The 16718-nt window shown below is 42.3% G+C and overlaps 1 protein-coding gene across 1 annotated transcript in view; it reads left to right on the top strand.

Moving 5' to 3' along the window:
- The window catches only part of LOC135873798 (collagen alpha-6(VI) chain-like), a 79881-nt gene that overhangs the window by 2235 nt on the left and 60928 nt on the right, over window positions 1-16718 (top strand). Inside the window, exons 3-8 of the mRNA XM_065398415.1 lie at window positions 823-1413; window positions 2022-2627; window positions 4620-5180; window positions 6487-7044; window positions 9276-9851; window positions 13176-13742. Of these exons, the coding sequence (XP_065254487.1) occupies window positions 823-1413; window positions 2022-2627; window positions 4620-5180; window positions 6487-7044; window positions 9276-9851; window positions 13176-13742 (3459 nt within the window). The remainder of the gene's footprint in view (window positions 1-822; window positions 1414-2021; window positions 2628-4619; window positions 5181-6486; window positions 7045-9275; window positions 9852-13175; window positions 13743-16718) is intronic.

The following is a 16718-nucleotide window of genomic DNA, read 5'->3' as shown; positions in this document are numbered from 1 at the left end:
AGTGAAGAGTACAGGGATGAGAGGAGAAGGTGACATTTCCCCCCATCCAAACTGGAGTAAGCATGTAAAACTGCAGCTCCTCTTCTCTCACCCCAATACCTTGACTCCTCCATAAGAGGTAGTCATAAGTAGTTGTCTCAGCTCTTCTTAGCTAGTAGCACTGGGAGTTGGGGCCAAAGGATAAGGATCTGCCTAAATGTGGATTTCGGCTCCACCTCCATCCCAGCCCTCTGCAGTAGAGTTAGTATGGAGATTCTTTTTGCAGTGCACAATTCCTTGTAATTCCTGAGCCTAAGTGGTTCAGGGGACTTTGCATGGGTCCTCCACACTAAGGGTGAACTACACTGTGCCATGTGCTGAACTGAATGTTAGCAAAAATGAACCAGAGTGCATTGTGCCTGTAGTCACCACCCCATAGTCACAAACATGTGAAAGAAGTTAGCACTTAGAGATATTTCTCTAACTGGAAACACTAGATAATGTGTGTCCTATTCAGTAGAAATTAAACAAAATATATTTAAACCTCAAAAAGGAAGCAGGCATCCAATCCTGAGAAGCACTGAATAGCTACATCTCCTGGGAAGTCCTAGGGACCAAACAGATGCTGAGCACCTGTAATTTCCTATCTTTGTAATCTTTCATGATAATAAAATAAGCTTAAAATATAAGAGAGAATTCTTGGGCTTAGAAGGATATTTTTCAGCTTTTGGACATTTTATTTCTGGATAAATTCTTCTGTGAAGCATTGCTTGTATCATCAGAGTATTGTAGAGATAAAGGGTAAGAAATATGTAATAACATTTAACTTTCTGATTTTTGCAGCCCCTACATCTGCAGATATTGTCCTTTTGTTTGACAGCTCTAATAGCCTGGGAAACAAGGCATTCCCCTCTATGAAGTCTTTTATTATCAAAATGATCAGTCATTTAACAGCGACTCCTAACCAATACCGTATCGCGCTTGCCCAGTACAGTGATGATTTGCACGTTGAATTTCTGCTGGACGCCTATAAAGCAAAGAACCCAATGCTGAATTATGTAAAAAAAAACGTTGTATTCAAGGGTGGTTCAGTAAAAACTGGCAATGCCCTTCGAAAAGTTCACAGGACCTATTTCAAAGGACCAGCTAGTGGAAGAGACAAAGAACGAATTCTGGTTGTCTTGACTTCAGGGGCATCAGAGGATGCCGTAGTAGAGCCTGCCAAGATCTTGAAAAGTGACGGGGTAAAAATCATAGCCATGGGGATTCAGGATGTTTCTCCTCAAGAACTGCAGTCAATGGCTACACCTCAATTTTCTTATAAGTTTCGCACAGTGAGGGAACTCAGTATGTCTTCTCAAAACATGACCAAGATCATTGAGGACGTTATTCAAACAGATATTAATGGCATAATACCAACAGATATAATTGCAAGTGTTCCTGAGAGAGAAGGTAAGGAATGCAAGGCTATGAAAAAATTGTGATCATATTGGTTGGAAGAAGTAATTCAGTGTTGGAAAGAAAGACACCTTGAACATTTTGGGCTAAATTTTCCAAATATTAAATGACATGCATATTTTAAAATAAGGAAGAGAACAGACGTGTCCATGACCAGGTACCTGTGTATACAGAGAGGCATGTAATCCTGACATTTTGAAAACCAGTGCCTATCTGTTCATGACTTTATGCATGACTAACTCCGGACTCCACAAAAGTGAATGGAGAGTGGGTGGAGTGAAGCTTTAACTATTCTTGCAGAGTTTGTAATTTTCAAGAGAAAAGAGCTCTTGTTGTTGGTTTATGCCCTGAAACAACTAATTAATGGGCATTTTCCTTTGGGCTTCCTCTGACGTGGCTGGTATTGACCACTGCTGGAGACAGGATGCTGGAGTTAGGTAGGCTGCTAATTTGATTCAGTATGGCAATTTCTGTGTTTCTAGATAAATCTGAATGAGGAAAACTATTTTAGAAGAGTTTTCCATGGATTGGCCAAGAAATAGACAATTAATATTGTGTTCTTTTCCTCTCTCTTCCCACTGCAGTTTGTAAGAGTGATTCCGTTGCTGATGTTGTGTTCATAGTAGATGAGGGTGTTTCAAAACCAAAAGCGGAAGATATTAAAAAGTTCCTGCAAGATACAGTTTCCTTTCTTGATGTGAAAAAGAATTGTACAAAGATTGGCCTAGTGACATACAGCAGTGAGTCCCATGTTTTATCTTTATTGAGCGAAGAAACAAACAAAATTGCTATTCTGCAGAAAATACAGGACTTTTCTCCAAGGGAAGGGAAGGCCAACACCGGTGCTGCCATTAAGGCTACAAGGCAAAGAGTCTTCTCTGGAAGCAGAAAGGCCCAAGGGATAGAGCAAATAGCCATTCTGATCACCCACAGACCCTCTGAAGACAACGTAAGTAAAGCAGCTGATGATCTTCGGAGAGCTGGCGTGACAGTATTCACCGTAGGCATTGAAAATGCTGACTACACCCAGTTAACCCAGATAGCATCATATCCTCAACAGCAATACATTACTACGCTGACGGCATTTTCTGACCTGCCAAAAAAAGCCGGAATTTTACAAAAGAAACTCTTGAATCAAATTCAGGACAAGCTGTATGTCCAGTCTGAAAGAAGAGAACTACTTAAAGCAGGTAAACCTTCCCAGTAATTGTATTTCTATCTTTTCTCTAGGTGGAAGATTTTTAAGTAGAGATGGTCCTGAACCAAAACCTGGATCCAACCCCCCCTGAACTTTTGATCTAGTTCCAAACTTTAGCCTTTGAGGAAGTGCAGTTCCGAAGCTGAATCTGGATCCAAACTGTAGCTCGGACCCATCTTTTTAACATATTGACTGGTTCATATTATTGTATTGAATTCATGCAAAGATCCTGCATCACGGTCTCCTAGTGGAGCAATTGATGTCTTTATGGAGTCCTCTTGGTGTCAGTGGGACACTGCATAGGTGTAAAGGAGGGTCCATGATAACAGAGCCCCGTATAGGATTGGTGGCTAAGTTATTTTCATTGGGTTAGCAAGGCAGGCTTTTTTTTTTTCTTCTCCCCTCACCCCCCTTAGTCCAAGCAAACACAGCCTGGACAAGCAAGTTTTTACAGCTCCAACCCCACAGAGTTTTGTCATCATACTGGTGGAAAAGCAGAGGCTGTGTACCTGGGGGGTTCCGTTCATCCCCTCCCCACCCATGAAGAAAACTACAGATGTCCCTGAATGGGGTTAGAGAGCTCACCTGGATAAACATGTGGCTCCAGGCTCTTGTACCCAGGAAGAATCCAAGCTAAACATCAACCTCCTGACACTGTGGGCAGCGCATGAGGCCTAAAAAAGATTCCTGCCGCTCCTCTGTACCCTGCATTGTCAAGTCACATCTAACATGGCTACAGTACACTATATAAAAAAAAACAGGAATAGGGAGGTCCACCTTCCTTTGCACAGAAGCAGTCGGTCTCTGCAGTTGTTGGCCAGAAGAGTAGGTGAGCTTGGGGCCCTTAAGGTGGACCCTCCTACACAGTCTTCCATAAGGATAAGGTTTCTTTGAGGTTACACCCCGTATTCATTCCAAATGTTCCCTCTGAATACCATTTAAATCAGGTCATATACCTAGCTATCTTCCACCCAACATATTATGCCACCAGAAAAGACAGGGGGCACCATTCTCTGGATGTTTATTGAGCCTGAGCATTCTACCTGCAGATGACAGAACCCTTCAGGGAATCTCCTAATCTAGTTGTCTCCTTTGCTTCCCCTTTCACACATTTGAGATTTTCTAAATGGATTTCAAGTTGCATCAAGCTGTGAGTTGACGGTGACCCCTCCCACACAAGGTGTACAGGTTACATCAGTGGCTTTGCTTCATGGAGTTCCCCTTCTGAACATCTGTAGAGTGGCAACATGGAGCTCTATGCAGTTTTATTAGGCATTATGCCCTAGAATGAGTTTCTTCAGCAGATGTATCCTTTCAAATTGCAGGATCACACTGCCAAACACATCAGGGTTCCCTGCACCCTCCTCATTGAGTACTGCTTGTGAGCTACTTTGAATGGAATACACATAGGGACTGTCATTTGAAGAAATTCTGGTTACTTAGCTTACAGTAACTGGTGTTCTTCAAGATGTGTGGTCCCAATCTGTATTCCACTTCCCACTCTCCTTCTGATCCCTTCCTTGGGTTATTCATGGTAGAAAAGGAACAGGAGAGGTGGTCAGTCCATGTGGTCCCTTATGCCCTGAATTGGAGCACAAGGAGGTGATGGGCACAGATGCAGACCAAGAGATACTGCTGTTGAAAAATCTTCTGGTCTTAGGCACATGGAGTGCATGTGCACCTTGAGTGGCATACAGATAGGGATCACATAACCTGAACTCCAGTTATCATAAGATAAATAACCAGCAATTCTCAGACATTGTTACTTTACATTGAGGTTACAGCCACTTTGCACCATAATAACCTCACTCTCTGGCAGATTTTCGGCCGCTGTGGAACTCCACCTGGCTTTGTGTCATTGTATAAATACTGGTTGACTCTGGGCCCTAATTACAAGTCTATATGCTTTGGTGCTTCTCTCAGTGTTTCTCGCTTTACATTTTCTTCTCACACTAATGCTGTATAAAATTTTTTTTCCATGTAGGATGTGTGGACACAGAGGAAGCTGATATTTATGTCCTCATTGATGGCTCAACAAGCATTTATCCTGTTGCCTTCGGAGACATCAAAACATTTTTGAAGGAAGTGATTAAGATGTTTAACATAGGGCCAAATAAAGTTCGCTTTGGAGCTGTGCAGTTCTCACATGACAAAAGACTGGAGTTTGAACTTGATGAATACAGCAAAAGAGATGATTTAGAGACGGCCATCGACAACATTAGGCAAATATATGGGGATACCTATATTGGAAAAGCGTTGACTTTCATGCAGCCACGGTTTAAAGAGGCCAGGGAGCAGAGAGCTGGCAGGGTGCCTTGTCACCTCATTGTCCTAACAGATGGGGAGTCACATGACAGTGTGAAGGAGCCTGCTGAGAGACTGAGGAATGAGAAGGTTAATATTTATGCCATTGGTGTAAAAGATGCAAATGAAGCACAGCTCCATGAGATTGCAGGGTCAAAGAGCAGGACTTTCTTTGTGCAAGAGTTTGACTCTTTGAAAAACATAAAAAATGAAATTGTTCAAGGGATCTGTTCTGGAGAAGGTACGGGAAAATTTTGATTTTTGCCCTTTGAACTCAGAGCGCTAATTGAATGCGGAGCCTCCTCTTGTATAACAAATAATTTTAAGTTTAAAACATGATAAGCATATTACTCCAGCCTGAATAACTGAAATGTATAAATATACTTTGGGCACATTTTGAACTGAGATGGCTGTCTGCAAGCCAATTATAAATAATGCAGTTTTCTTTCTTTTTTAAATCTATTCTGTGTATGTTCAACATTTGCTTTAAAAAAGCAAGGGTATTTTTATTTGGTTTCAGTCAGAGTATCAAAGCACTGCTTTTCCTTCCTCTTTTATTTTTCTCAGCTCTGTAATGAACAAGATGGCTTTTCAACTGAAGAGGGTAGTCCTACATCAAGTAGTGTGTTTTCCAACTTGTCATGTTGTGTTGCTATTGTCCCAGTGTAAATACCTGTATCATGAATTGTTCAGGTGCCCACAGAGCACTAACCCTACCGTCAGGCTGCAGTCAGGCAAGGTGAAATTTAAGATCATTGTCTTTGTAAGAATGTGATGCTCAGTAGCCTTCAACCACCCCCCCCCACACACACAAACAAAGAGTAAGAGGAAAACAAATGCAAGCTAAATTCTCTAGCAGTGAGCTATGTCAAGTTGGTGTTTGTGATTAACAGGTACATTATTAGAATGCTAGTGTCATATGCTTATACACAGCTGTAAACCCCTGAATCTTTTGTGCCTGTATTGATTTGTGAGACACTGAATGAAAGTAGCTCAGACAATCAAGCACAAGGCGCTATATCTCTCCTGTGTGTGTAAATGCATGTGCCTAGCAAACCTCTCCTTAGCAACCCTACTAAACTTACAGCAGTGCTGTCCAGTGTCATGCAACTCATGTGACACTCACACAAGCAGCAGCCCTGTCATACCTGCGATCAGCCCATCCGGATCCTCATGCACTCAGTTAGGCTGCAGGGACAGCTCTGCAGTTGATTCTCCTGGAAGCTGCTGTGACACTCAGGTGACCTCTCTGCCTCACTTCCAGCTGCTCCCCAGTAGATTCTAATGCATTGCAGCAACTGGAGGTGGAGGCAGTAACAGCATGTGAGAGAGGGCCCAATACTGGCCCCAGGCTCCCCGACCCAGCTATTCTCCAGACAGCACCCCCCATCCATCCACCTACCTCACTATTCCCCCATTTACCCAGCACAGCCAGAAATCTTAGCACCCACCATCTATCCCAGACCATCCTGCCCCAGTTAAGTCTATTAACTTATTTTTAATGTACAGCCTGGGTTATACTAATATAAATCTGTTTTCTTCTGTAGCCTGCAAAGAAATGACAGCTGACATCATGTTTCTAGTGGACAGTTCTGGAAGCATAGGACCAGAGAACTTTTTGAAAATGAAAAACTTTATGAGAGAACTGGTGAACAAATCTGACATCAGCGCAGACCGAGTGCAGGTTGGGGTCGTCCAGTTCAGTGGCACAGCACGGGAAGAGTTCCAGCTTGACCGATACTCTTCAAAAACTGACATTTTCAGTGCTATTGATAATATGTTTCTTATAGGGGAAAATACACTAACAGGAAGCGCATTGGCATTTGTGTCTGATTATTTCAAGCCTCCCAAAGGTGCACGTCCGGCTGTCAAAAAGTTTCTTATCCTGATTACAGATGGGGAAGCGCAGGATGAAGTAAAAGGTTCAGCAAAAACCCTACGTGATCAAGGTGTTATTATCTACTCTGTTGGGGTGTTTAATGCAAATAAACCTCAACTGGAAGAGATTAGTGGGAAGCCTGAGCTGGTTTTTTACGTCGAGAAGTTTGATATTCTGAAGCACATAGAAGATGAGATCATCTTTGGAATATGCAGGCCTCATGAGGGTAAGTAAGTACTGCAGTTTTCAATAACTCATGTCAGTCTGTCTCTCTGTAGGAATTTTGCTCTGTCCAGATAGTTGACTATTGTAATAAAGTAAATAAGCAGGAGTGCTTTCTCTTTGCAATGCCATCTTTTCTTGGAGATGCCTACAGGGATGAGAAGTGTGTGAGGAAAATGAAGGTAGAATTTGGCTCATGGTACAAGGAGGCCTGTCCTGCTAGCTTTCAAAGATGCTATATTCTCTCAAACAAATAATATAAATTTCATAATATTTTAAAAGTACAATATGTATGCTAATGTGTGTAAGAAAAGACTAAATGTGATTCTCACTTCTACTAGGGCTCCTTCGTGGTGTTCTGGCAGTGTAAAACATCCTTGGGGACTGATTGTTGTTTACACTAATGGCCTAGTTCTGCCCTCATTTACAAGGGTGCAACTTCTATTGAAGTCATAGAAATTGTACACATGTAAATGCGGGCAGAAATGGGCTCTATAGGTTGTATTTACCCAATAGACTTTAGTAGTACTCATTTACACAGGAACCCTGAATGACCTAGATAGATAGGTACACACACAGAGAGAGTCTGGCCCCTATCCGTGTTGCCAGCAATACAGCACCGGAAACTAGTTTTGTTGGAACCGTATTTACAAGTTTCAATTTGGGTTCCAGATGTGGTTCAAACCCAATGTAGCCAAGGCTTTTTAAGAAAATGTGTTGACAGAAGCATTTAAATAGGTGCAAAAGAGGCATAAAATTGTGTACAGATGAAGATGGTAGTGACCACATGCTACTCACTTTTGGGGGGCCCAGTCCAGGACTGTGTGAAATGAACTCTCACAGGAAATAAGGCCTGTCACAAACCTCTCCACCTTCCACTCCAAATGTAAGCTGTTGTTTTCCTTTGACCTTGCCTTATCTACATAAATATATGGGGAGTGGGGGTGACATTCAAAACAACTCACTACACACACTTTTGCCCTTGGGGAGAAGATGAGAGAAAAAACACACTGCTTAATACATGGCTGGAAGGCACACAGGTATATTAAGGTGATGATTTCAGTATAAGAACCTATGTATAATAACCATTTGTGCAAACACTTCCCTGCAGAGGCTGCTATTCAAACATTGCACAGCTTGCTGTTGCATAAGAACCTGAAAAATGGAATAGCCCAGGGCCAGGTTATACCTGGCCCCATACATGGTTGCACAATGGGGCTGGGGAGAGCACAAGGAGTCTCCTTCCTCTTTGCACATTGCATGTTCCATTTCACGGGCTTACGGGACTGAGATCTGGGTCTTGCACTCGCTTATCCAATTGCAGAAAACACATTTTTGCTGTTGCAAAGTGAGAACAGATCAAACCTGCCACTGTGTTATGCCCTAAAAGGTAAATATTTTGTTCCATGTTTAGGAGCTACAATGTCCTCCTTACTAAACTGTTAATCAGGTATAGACTTCCCATCTCCTCGTCATAAATGCTGATCTTTAGTTTAGGAGGAGTTTTAATGGGTTTCACAAAAGTCCTGTTCAGCCCTTTTTGGTTACTGCAACATAGGGCCTTGGGGGCTGTGCAGGGACGGCAGGGCTTCAGTCTCCAAATGGAACATTTTTCTTACACACAGAAAAAAAATGCAATAGATCCAAAGCACAAAACAAATTCTGCTATCATTGATGCCTGGTGGGTCTCCATGCATTTCAATGTGGTTGTATAGATGCAAATGGCAGCAGAATTTGACTCATTTCCATTAGTAAACAGTAAATAAAACTGTGTGTATGGTGACTCTGTAGTAGAACAAGGGTCACAGAAATTTGACATAACTCCAAAAATGAAAATACAAGCTTTTAATTGGTGCTTGTATTCTAATAGAATACAGATTCATATAATTTTAAGGCCTGAAGAGGCCATTCTGATCATCTAGCCTGATCCCATTCTGTTGTTACTATTCATTTCTTCACACACACCCCCACACACACCATCCCTCTGGATTTTAGATTAAGTTGAAACTCTCAGTTATTTTAGGATTAGTGGTTAGGCTCTTCTGTTGTGCACTGATGGATTTTCCCAAAACATGCCTAACGTAGGCTGTTCAGTTGTGTTACTGCCTCCAAAAAGTGATCTGAATTCACAAGCTTTGCTTGAATACAAGGGGGCTAGTAAGAAAGATTCAGTAAGAGTCTGTACTTACTTGCCTGTTTGGGTTTTTTTTTTTTTTGTCATTTGTTCTTTTACAGAATGCAAAAGGATAGAAAGATTAGATGTTGTGTTTGTGATAGATGGATCTGGGAGCATAAATTCCGAACAATACCAGACCATGAAAAAATTCATGATTGACTTGGTGAAAAAATCTGATGTCGCGCCAGATAGAGTTCGGTTTGGAGCTGTAAAATATTCTGATGAACCGGAAACATTTTTCTACCTTAATAAGTACACAACAAAATCCGAGATTGTTGAGGCTATCCAGAATGATAGAACTATAGGAGGTTCAACGTTCACAGCCAAGGCAATTGACTATTCGGAAGCTCTGTTTGCTCAGGAGCATGGCGGACGCAAAAGCAAGGGAGTTCCACAGATTCTTATAGTGATAACAGACGGTGAGTCCCATGATTCAGCACAGCTCAATGACACAGCCAAGAGATTAAGAGACAATGGAATTATTATCTATGCTGTTGGGATAAAAGGAGCAAAACCTGATGAACTTTTGGCCATGGCTGGATCAGAAGACAAATATTACTATGTGGATACATTTGAAGGACTCAAAAACACATCTGTAGCAATATCAGAAAAAATATGTGATGATTCAAAACCAGGTAAGTGTTTGTTTTACTAGTCTATACCGTTTAAAGTTTCCTCATCATTTTATTTAAAAATTGGCAAAGATGGGGAGACACATCTCTAAAATTTCAAAGCAACGTGTGTGGCTTCATTTGTATATCTAGCTTCCTGTGGTGTTTTTTTTTTTTCTCTTTAGCAAGCTTATCCTTGATCCTACAACTGAGGATTTTCATTGCTTAAATGGTTGATATTATTGTTAGTCTGTGCAGGTTCAAAACTTTCATAAAGGTAAAATTAGGGCACTAACCTTTCACTTTAAGAGGCCTGAGTTCAGGGTTCAGTTTGATTAGACTAGTTGTGGGGATAGGCATTTATCTACATCACAAAAGCACCACATGATTTGGCCTGGTTGATGAGCTCTGCTGAGGAAATAGGTGAGAACAGGCAGCTGGGGACTATTGCAAGTGGCAGTCAAAATGCAGTGGCAATTATGAGGAAACTTACACCATGCAAACTGCACAGTGGCATCCTGTAGTCCAGTGGTGGGCAACCTGCAGCCTCTCAGAGTAATCCGCTGGCAGGCCGCGAGACAGTGTGTTTACATTGATCGTCCACAGGGACAGCTGCCCGCAGCTCCCAGTGGTTGCAGTTCACCATTCCCGGCCAATGGCGGATGCAGGAAGCGGAGGCCAGCACATCCCTGTGGCCCATGGCTTTCTGCAGCTCCCATTGTTCGGGAACAGCGAACCACAGCCATTGGGAGCTGCAGACGGTCGATGTAAACAAACTGTCTCGCGGCCCACCAGCGGATTACCCTAACAGGCCACAGGTTGCCCACCAGTGCTCTAGTCCCATACAGCTACACATAGGTCTACACTTCCAAACCCCTGTGCTGTATAAAAAGACACATTTGAATGACCAACTAGTCAGATTCATCCTCATTTGCTTGTCCATGTTCCTGTCTATTTGCCCACAGGCCACAGGAGGGATCACAAAAATCTTTGCACCCCAGAGTAGTCACTTGCATCTTTGCAAAGAGACTGTAAAATGCTACTCCTACTAGTGAGGAAATTCAGTTTGGTAGGGTTTTATGCCCACTTCATGCTTGTGTACCGGAGCGTGTAATGTGGAAGTCAGTGGAGAATCAGGCCCCACAATTTCTATTTTTTCTAATGCCCTTCTCTGTCCCTTGTTAAAAATCAGTACTTTAGGTGCACTTTCTAGGTTGCTGGTCTGTGCAGCTAGTTGAATGATTTGTTGCAAATAAATTGTCAAATTTGGTCCTTTTTAGTGTTTGAAACTGTTTTCAAATAAATCCAGTTTTCTGGCGCATACTCCTAAATGTTCACTGAATAGCCTCTGTCATTGGAACAGGGTGGTTGGCCCCATGTGCTGGATAGCCTGGGGCTAAGCCAGCCCTGATTGCAGAATGAACCACACCAGGGTTGAATCAGGAGCTGGCAGCATAAAAAGAGCAGGAAGTATCAGGGGGGTGGGAGAAAAAGCTGCAAATAGGGTTACAGGAGACTGTTTTGTGCCCTCCCTGTAAAGGCCTTGAATTAATAGGGAAAAAAGTTGAAGTTGGAGGAAAGTCTCTAGGCAGTGAGGTCTGGGAGAGACCCTGAACAAGAAGGAAAGAGACTGTAAAGGCCAGCTGGGATGAAGACTGTGAGTTTGTGTTTTGTGTGTTAATCTGGAGAGGGACCTTGAACTGCCTGGGGCCTACAGGGCCAGTATATGTCAGAGGACTCAATCCCCCCAAGACATCCTGTTTATTATTGGAACCCCTTCTGAACTATGAGTTCTAAAGGGCCCTGAAAAGGGGATAACAGAGCCAGGGTGCTGCAGAATGATCTCTGGCTGCAAGGGGTTGCCTGGGGGGCAGTAAGAAGCCCCTGTGCTACAGTGACCCTATGGGCTTTTTGCTAACTGGTCACTTCTTTTCTATTCATTATTTGCACTGTTAGCTGGCCAATGTAAGTCACATGATGTTTCTGCTCCCCAATTGGCTGAGTGTAACTTTTTTTTTTTTTTAAACAGGTGAATAAAGAATAACAAGTAACAATGTATTTCTGGTATAAATTTGCTGACGAGCATTCAAATTAAAATTCGTGGCACTCCTGTGACTCCCTCAGTTTTCTCACTTGTCCGGAAGCTGTCGGAATACTTGCAAACAATGAATAACATGATTCCATGGATATCATCAGTGTGAATGTGTTTATTCACAAGAATACTTACAAATTGCCATTTGTATTGACCAGTGCCCTGGGTCAGAGTGGACAGTAATCAACCTCCCCTCCTGGGGCTACTGGAGTGCTATTGTCCACCAAACTTTATTGGGGGGGCTTCCATGCTAGCATCCAGTTGTTGCACAGACTGCTTTCCCTGTTGTGAGAATTGGGCTGCCCCACGTGCCCTGTTTTTATGTATGCTGAATACAGGGGAGCTTGGAGATGGTTCCAGAAGCAGAAACCATCCAAAGTATTGGAAAGGGACAGGTGTACAGGCAATGTCCTTTGCCTGAATCTCTGCTCCTCCCCACAGGTTCTGTGAGAGCCTGTAATAGCCCACTGTTGCTGCAGTCTCAAAAACCTCACCCCATGGAGCTCTGCTCCCACAGTGAGGAACAGAAATCCCCATCCCATGCCAGATCCAACCAGGAGATGCCTGGGAACATGAGCTCATAGCCACATCTCCCTGACCATTTAGAAAAACAGCAAGAGGCGCTTTGGAGTGTTCTTAAAGTCTCTGGAGCTGTAGCTTTTCTCCTTCCTCCAGCAGCAGAGCAGGGAACAGGTGGGAAGTGCCTTCACTCACCCACAATCAGTGTCCTCATGTTATCAGAAGTTTTGTCCTCTAAAATACAAACTCTGATCTGCCTTTACACTTGCTGATTGCCCAACTGATTTGCTCTTTGTCCTAATCTCCTTCCATCTCTCTTCAACTACCACACTCATCCTGCTGTAGGATGTCAGCCTGCCTCCATCCCCCTTTCCTTCTCTTTTTCCTTCTGAGCTTTCCTCTTCCCCTCCCCATTTTTCCCTCTCCACACTCCCTCATGCTCATTCTCTCCCCAAAGTTATCTTAAAAACACCCAATTGGGATTACTTCCATGTAATAAAAATATACATAAAGTGAATCAACAGGATGTGTGCAGAACCACCAAAGCAATCACACAGTCTTGTACTTGTAACCCTTGTCCTGCTTTCACCTTCCCCACTTCCTCTGTGTTTGTCTGCACTTGTTTTGTCTTTGAGGGCAGGGACCCCATCTTTTATTTGTCTGTGAAGAGCCCAGCATGTTATGAGCACTATATAAATAATAAGCTAATTTTCCTTTTTTTTCCCTTCCCATTTCAGAGTGTGAAATTCAAGCAGACCTTGTTTTCTTGATTGATGGTTCCAATAGTATAAAGCCAGATGACTTCATCAGGATGAAGGATTTCTTGAAAGTTATACTAGATCAGATTGATTATGATCACAATGTTCAAATTGGCATTGCCCAGTACAGTGACGAGTATAAAAGAGAATTCAGCCTGGGTGCTTTTCAGAACAAATCAGAACTGAACATTCAAATTCAGAACATTAAGCAGATGACAGGAACTAAAACTTTAATTGGAGCTGCACTTAAGCAGGTGAAGGAATTCTTTGCACCAGCACGCAGCAGAAGAGTAACAAGAAACGTCCAACCAGTTTTGCTGGTAGTCACTGATGGGGAGTCGCATGATGATGTTGCTGAACCAGCAGAAGATCTGAGAAAGGAAGGCGTTAATATATATGCTATCGGAGTTGGGAAAATTGATCACTCGCAGCTCACGCAAATAGCTGGCATCCCGGAAAGGAAGTACACTGTTAATGATTTCAATGAGCTGAAGATTATTAAAAAAAGACTAGTTGGTGACCTATGCAAACCTGATGTTCCTACAAGTAAGTATAAATGGATAAGGGGGAAATTCACATTTCAAGCCTGATTTCTTGCCTCTGTCCCACCTCTAGAGGTATCTTTCTTCAAATGTGTATTGTTGTTGACCATCACTGAGGACTAATAAAAGCCAGGTTTGAATTTTCAAGTGACAGCATTTATAAATTACTCCGGTCAAAATTACTGATTGGAACAAGCAGGAAAAATGGTTTGTTTACATACTCCTGTAACACACAAATGGCTGCACCTGTTTTGCTCCTACTTTCAAAATAAACTAGGGGGTTGCACACTTTGTTGCTTCCGTAGGTCAAGCTCATTGCACGCACCAGGGGCTCCTTGCATTCATCTGTTCCTTCCCACAAACTGTGTGTGCTCCTCTCCCATCCCCCTCTATTTCAGGGATTCACTGCAACCCGATCCTCATGGCAGGGGCTCTGTCACCCCCCCCGCATGCAACTCCCCCCCCCCCCCCCAGCTTCCTCTTCTCTCTGACTGAAAGAAAATGAACAGTGAGGGGAGACGTAATTAGAGACTTGGTTGAAGCTGCCTTCTTAGCAGATGCCAGTTCAAAAGTTATTGTATTTCATCCAAACAGACAGAGGACTGCCATCAAGTTGACTGTAGGCTCCTTTCTATGCCCAGCCAATAGAAATTCACCTTTGGGCTGAGTCAAAGCATGCTGGGATAGCTCCATGCTGAGAAGCCTTAACAAGCTCCCTGATGGCCACTCCTCCTTTCTTGTACTGAGCAGATCTAGGCAGAAGGCAGAATCTGGCCAACTAACCTCCACTGCCTTGAAAACCGAGCTTCTGATCCTTTACAATCACTTTCCTTCGGATTATATGCCTTTTTCATGGTTCTCCGCCACCCACCCCTGTGTTTCTTCCCTTTGCTTCTAGGGTATCTGGATCCCCTTGTTACAGCTGTTCTGATTTTTTAGCCTGCAAGTCATTGACTCAGAGGAGCCTCCTTTTTACTTTCCCATTGAAGAAAGGAGTTGATTTTCCTTTGCCTTGCCTGATATTTGACTCTTCACCTCCTCTTTGGGCTGGCACTTTCTCTGCCCTCACAGCCATTGTCAGAGCACTGAGCTGCTCTCTCCTTTCTTTCACTAGAGCCTGGTCCTAGAGCTTGAGACTAATGAAAACAAATCTTCTCCGGCTGGGGGAAGAGTGTCACTTGCTTCCTTTTCCCTGTCTGCCTTTGTCGTCCTCCTCTGGTGTGGGGGTGCAGCTGCTCTGACACTGGCATGTAGTATCACTGCCAGGAGCAAGAACATAGGAAGATGTAATTGGTGGCAAAAGAAATGAGTGATTTGGTCACAAGGTGAAGACCTACCATAATTTATTCTTTTTAAAAAATATATATAAATTTGAATATTTGATTTTAACCTTTTCAATTGAATCATATTTTATTCACACATTGCAAATTCTTTACTTTCTTCCTACTTCATAGCTTTAAATTCCTAAAGTGGATATTTTATACTTATTTCTCCAATTAGTTTCCTAACTATTGGAATTTGAGCTTTTACACTTTTTTCAATTGAGAGATTTCACTCTTCAAATACTCATTTATGTAGAAAATGATAATTCCAGTTCCGCATTAACCCTTACTGTGAGAACAACACAAACTAGATGCGCTATATTTACAGCAACACAATCTTGGATATATTGAACTTCCATAAGTCAAGAAACTGACATGCTTTGCCCAGGCTGTACTCCTCCATCAGCGGTTGCAGTTGGGAGCCATTGGGACTTGTGTTCTTTATGTGGTCTTGAAAATCTCTTTGATCTTTAAGCTCATATTTAATAATTAACCTTAGGATATTTTTTAACAAATGGGCCATTTGTATAAATAAAAGTTCATAACTGTTAATGTACTGAAAGTCTAAACTTCTCGGAGTTAATGCAGAAGCTGCCTTGCTCTGAAGTGAGACTGTCACAAAGTGTTCCATAAAAATACAAGCGCTCATGCATATATTTAAAAGAGTAGCCTCATTGTCTAATCATATGAGTAAAGTTAGATACCTGCTTAGATGCCTGTTCAATCAGGGCTTTAATTTTCAATACTTTTCTTTTGCCTATAGCAGTTTTGTAAAACTCAAATAAGATACCCCACCAGTACCGGCATTTTAAAAAGCAGCATTTATAATGAAGTGCATTATAAATTTTATTCTAAAGTTGCAATAGCACAAAATTTCAAATTAATTTTATAAAGGCTTAACTTAAATCAATATTTTTTTAAAAAGTTAAGTCACTTAAAATCATGATTTAAATCACTTTGATTTAAGGTCTTCCACCCTATTTGTTAGTATTGACCTACATGTGAAACAGAATTGTCAGTATGTCAGGTGTATTGAATAGACTATTAGTACAGCATCATTAACTCTTAAAGCACCTTCCAACACAGTGCACTATTAATTTTTTTTAAGTTTCAGCCCAACTATTGTTGGGAATGGGGAATAATATGAAATTGAGCCCAGTTCTGCTCCCATTGAAGCAAACGGCAAAACTCACATTGACATCAATGAGAGTAGCATTTGTTAAATGGTTCAGATGGAAAAAATAATAGTAATTGTAATTAACTGAAAAAGTAGTTTGAAGTTACAATGTTTGAAAGTGTGAGACAGAGTGGGGAGTTTTGACCTGGGAATGTGGCACAGGAGTTTTACTGGTACTGTCTGCATTGGTGCTGGATGGTGGGTGTGGCTTCACTTGAGGGATGATACGTGAGCATGTAACCTGAGCCCAGGAGGGGGTTGGGTCCAGGTGACACCTTCTGCCCGGGAAACTGGACATAGGCTGGAGGAGGAGCTGGGCGGTGTGGCTGGGTGAAACTACTGGAGGGGGTTTTGGTTTGGTTTGGACCAAGCCCCAGACCCAGGTCAATATACAAGTCAGATCTTACCCACAAATCATGCTGTTGCCAATCCTTTAGAATCTAAAGGTTTATTCATAAAAAGAAAAAGATATAGATGAGAG

The sequence above is a fragment of the Emys orbicularis genome, chromosome 2 (genome assembly GCF_028017835.1).
Source record: "Emys orbicularis isolate rEmyOrb1 chromosome 2, rEmyOrb1.hap1, whole genome shotgun sequence".
NCBI classification, from domain to species: Eukaryota; Metazoa; Chordata; order Testudines; family Emydidae; genus Emys; species Emys orbicularis.
This window is presented reverse-complemented; position numbering and strand designations above follow the sequence as displayed.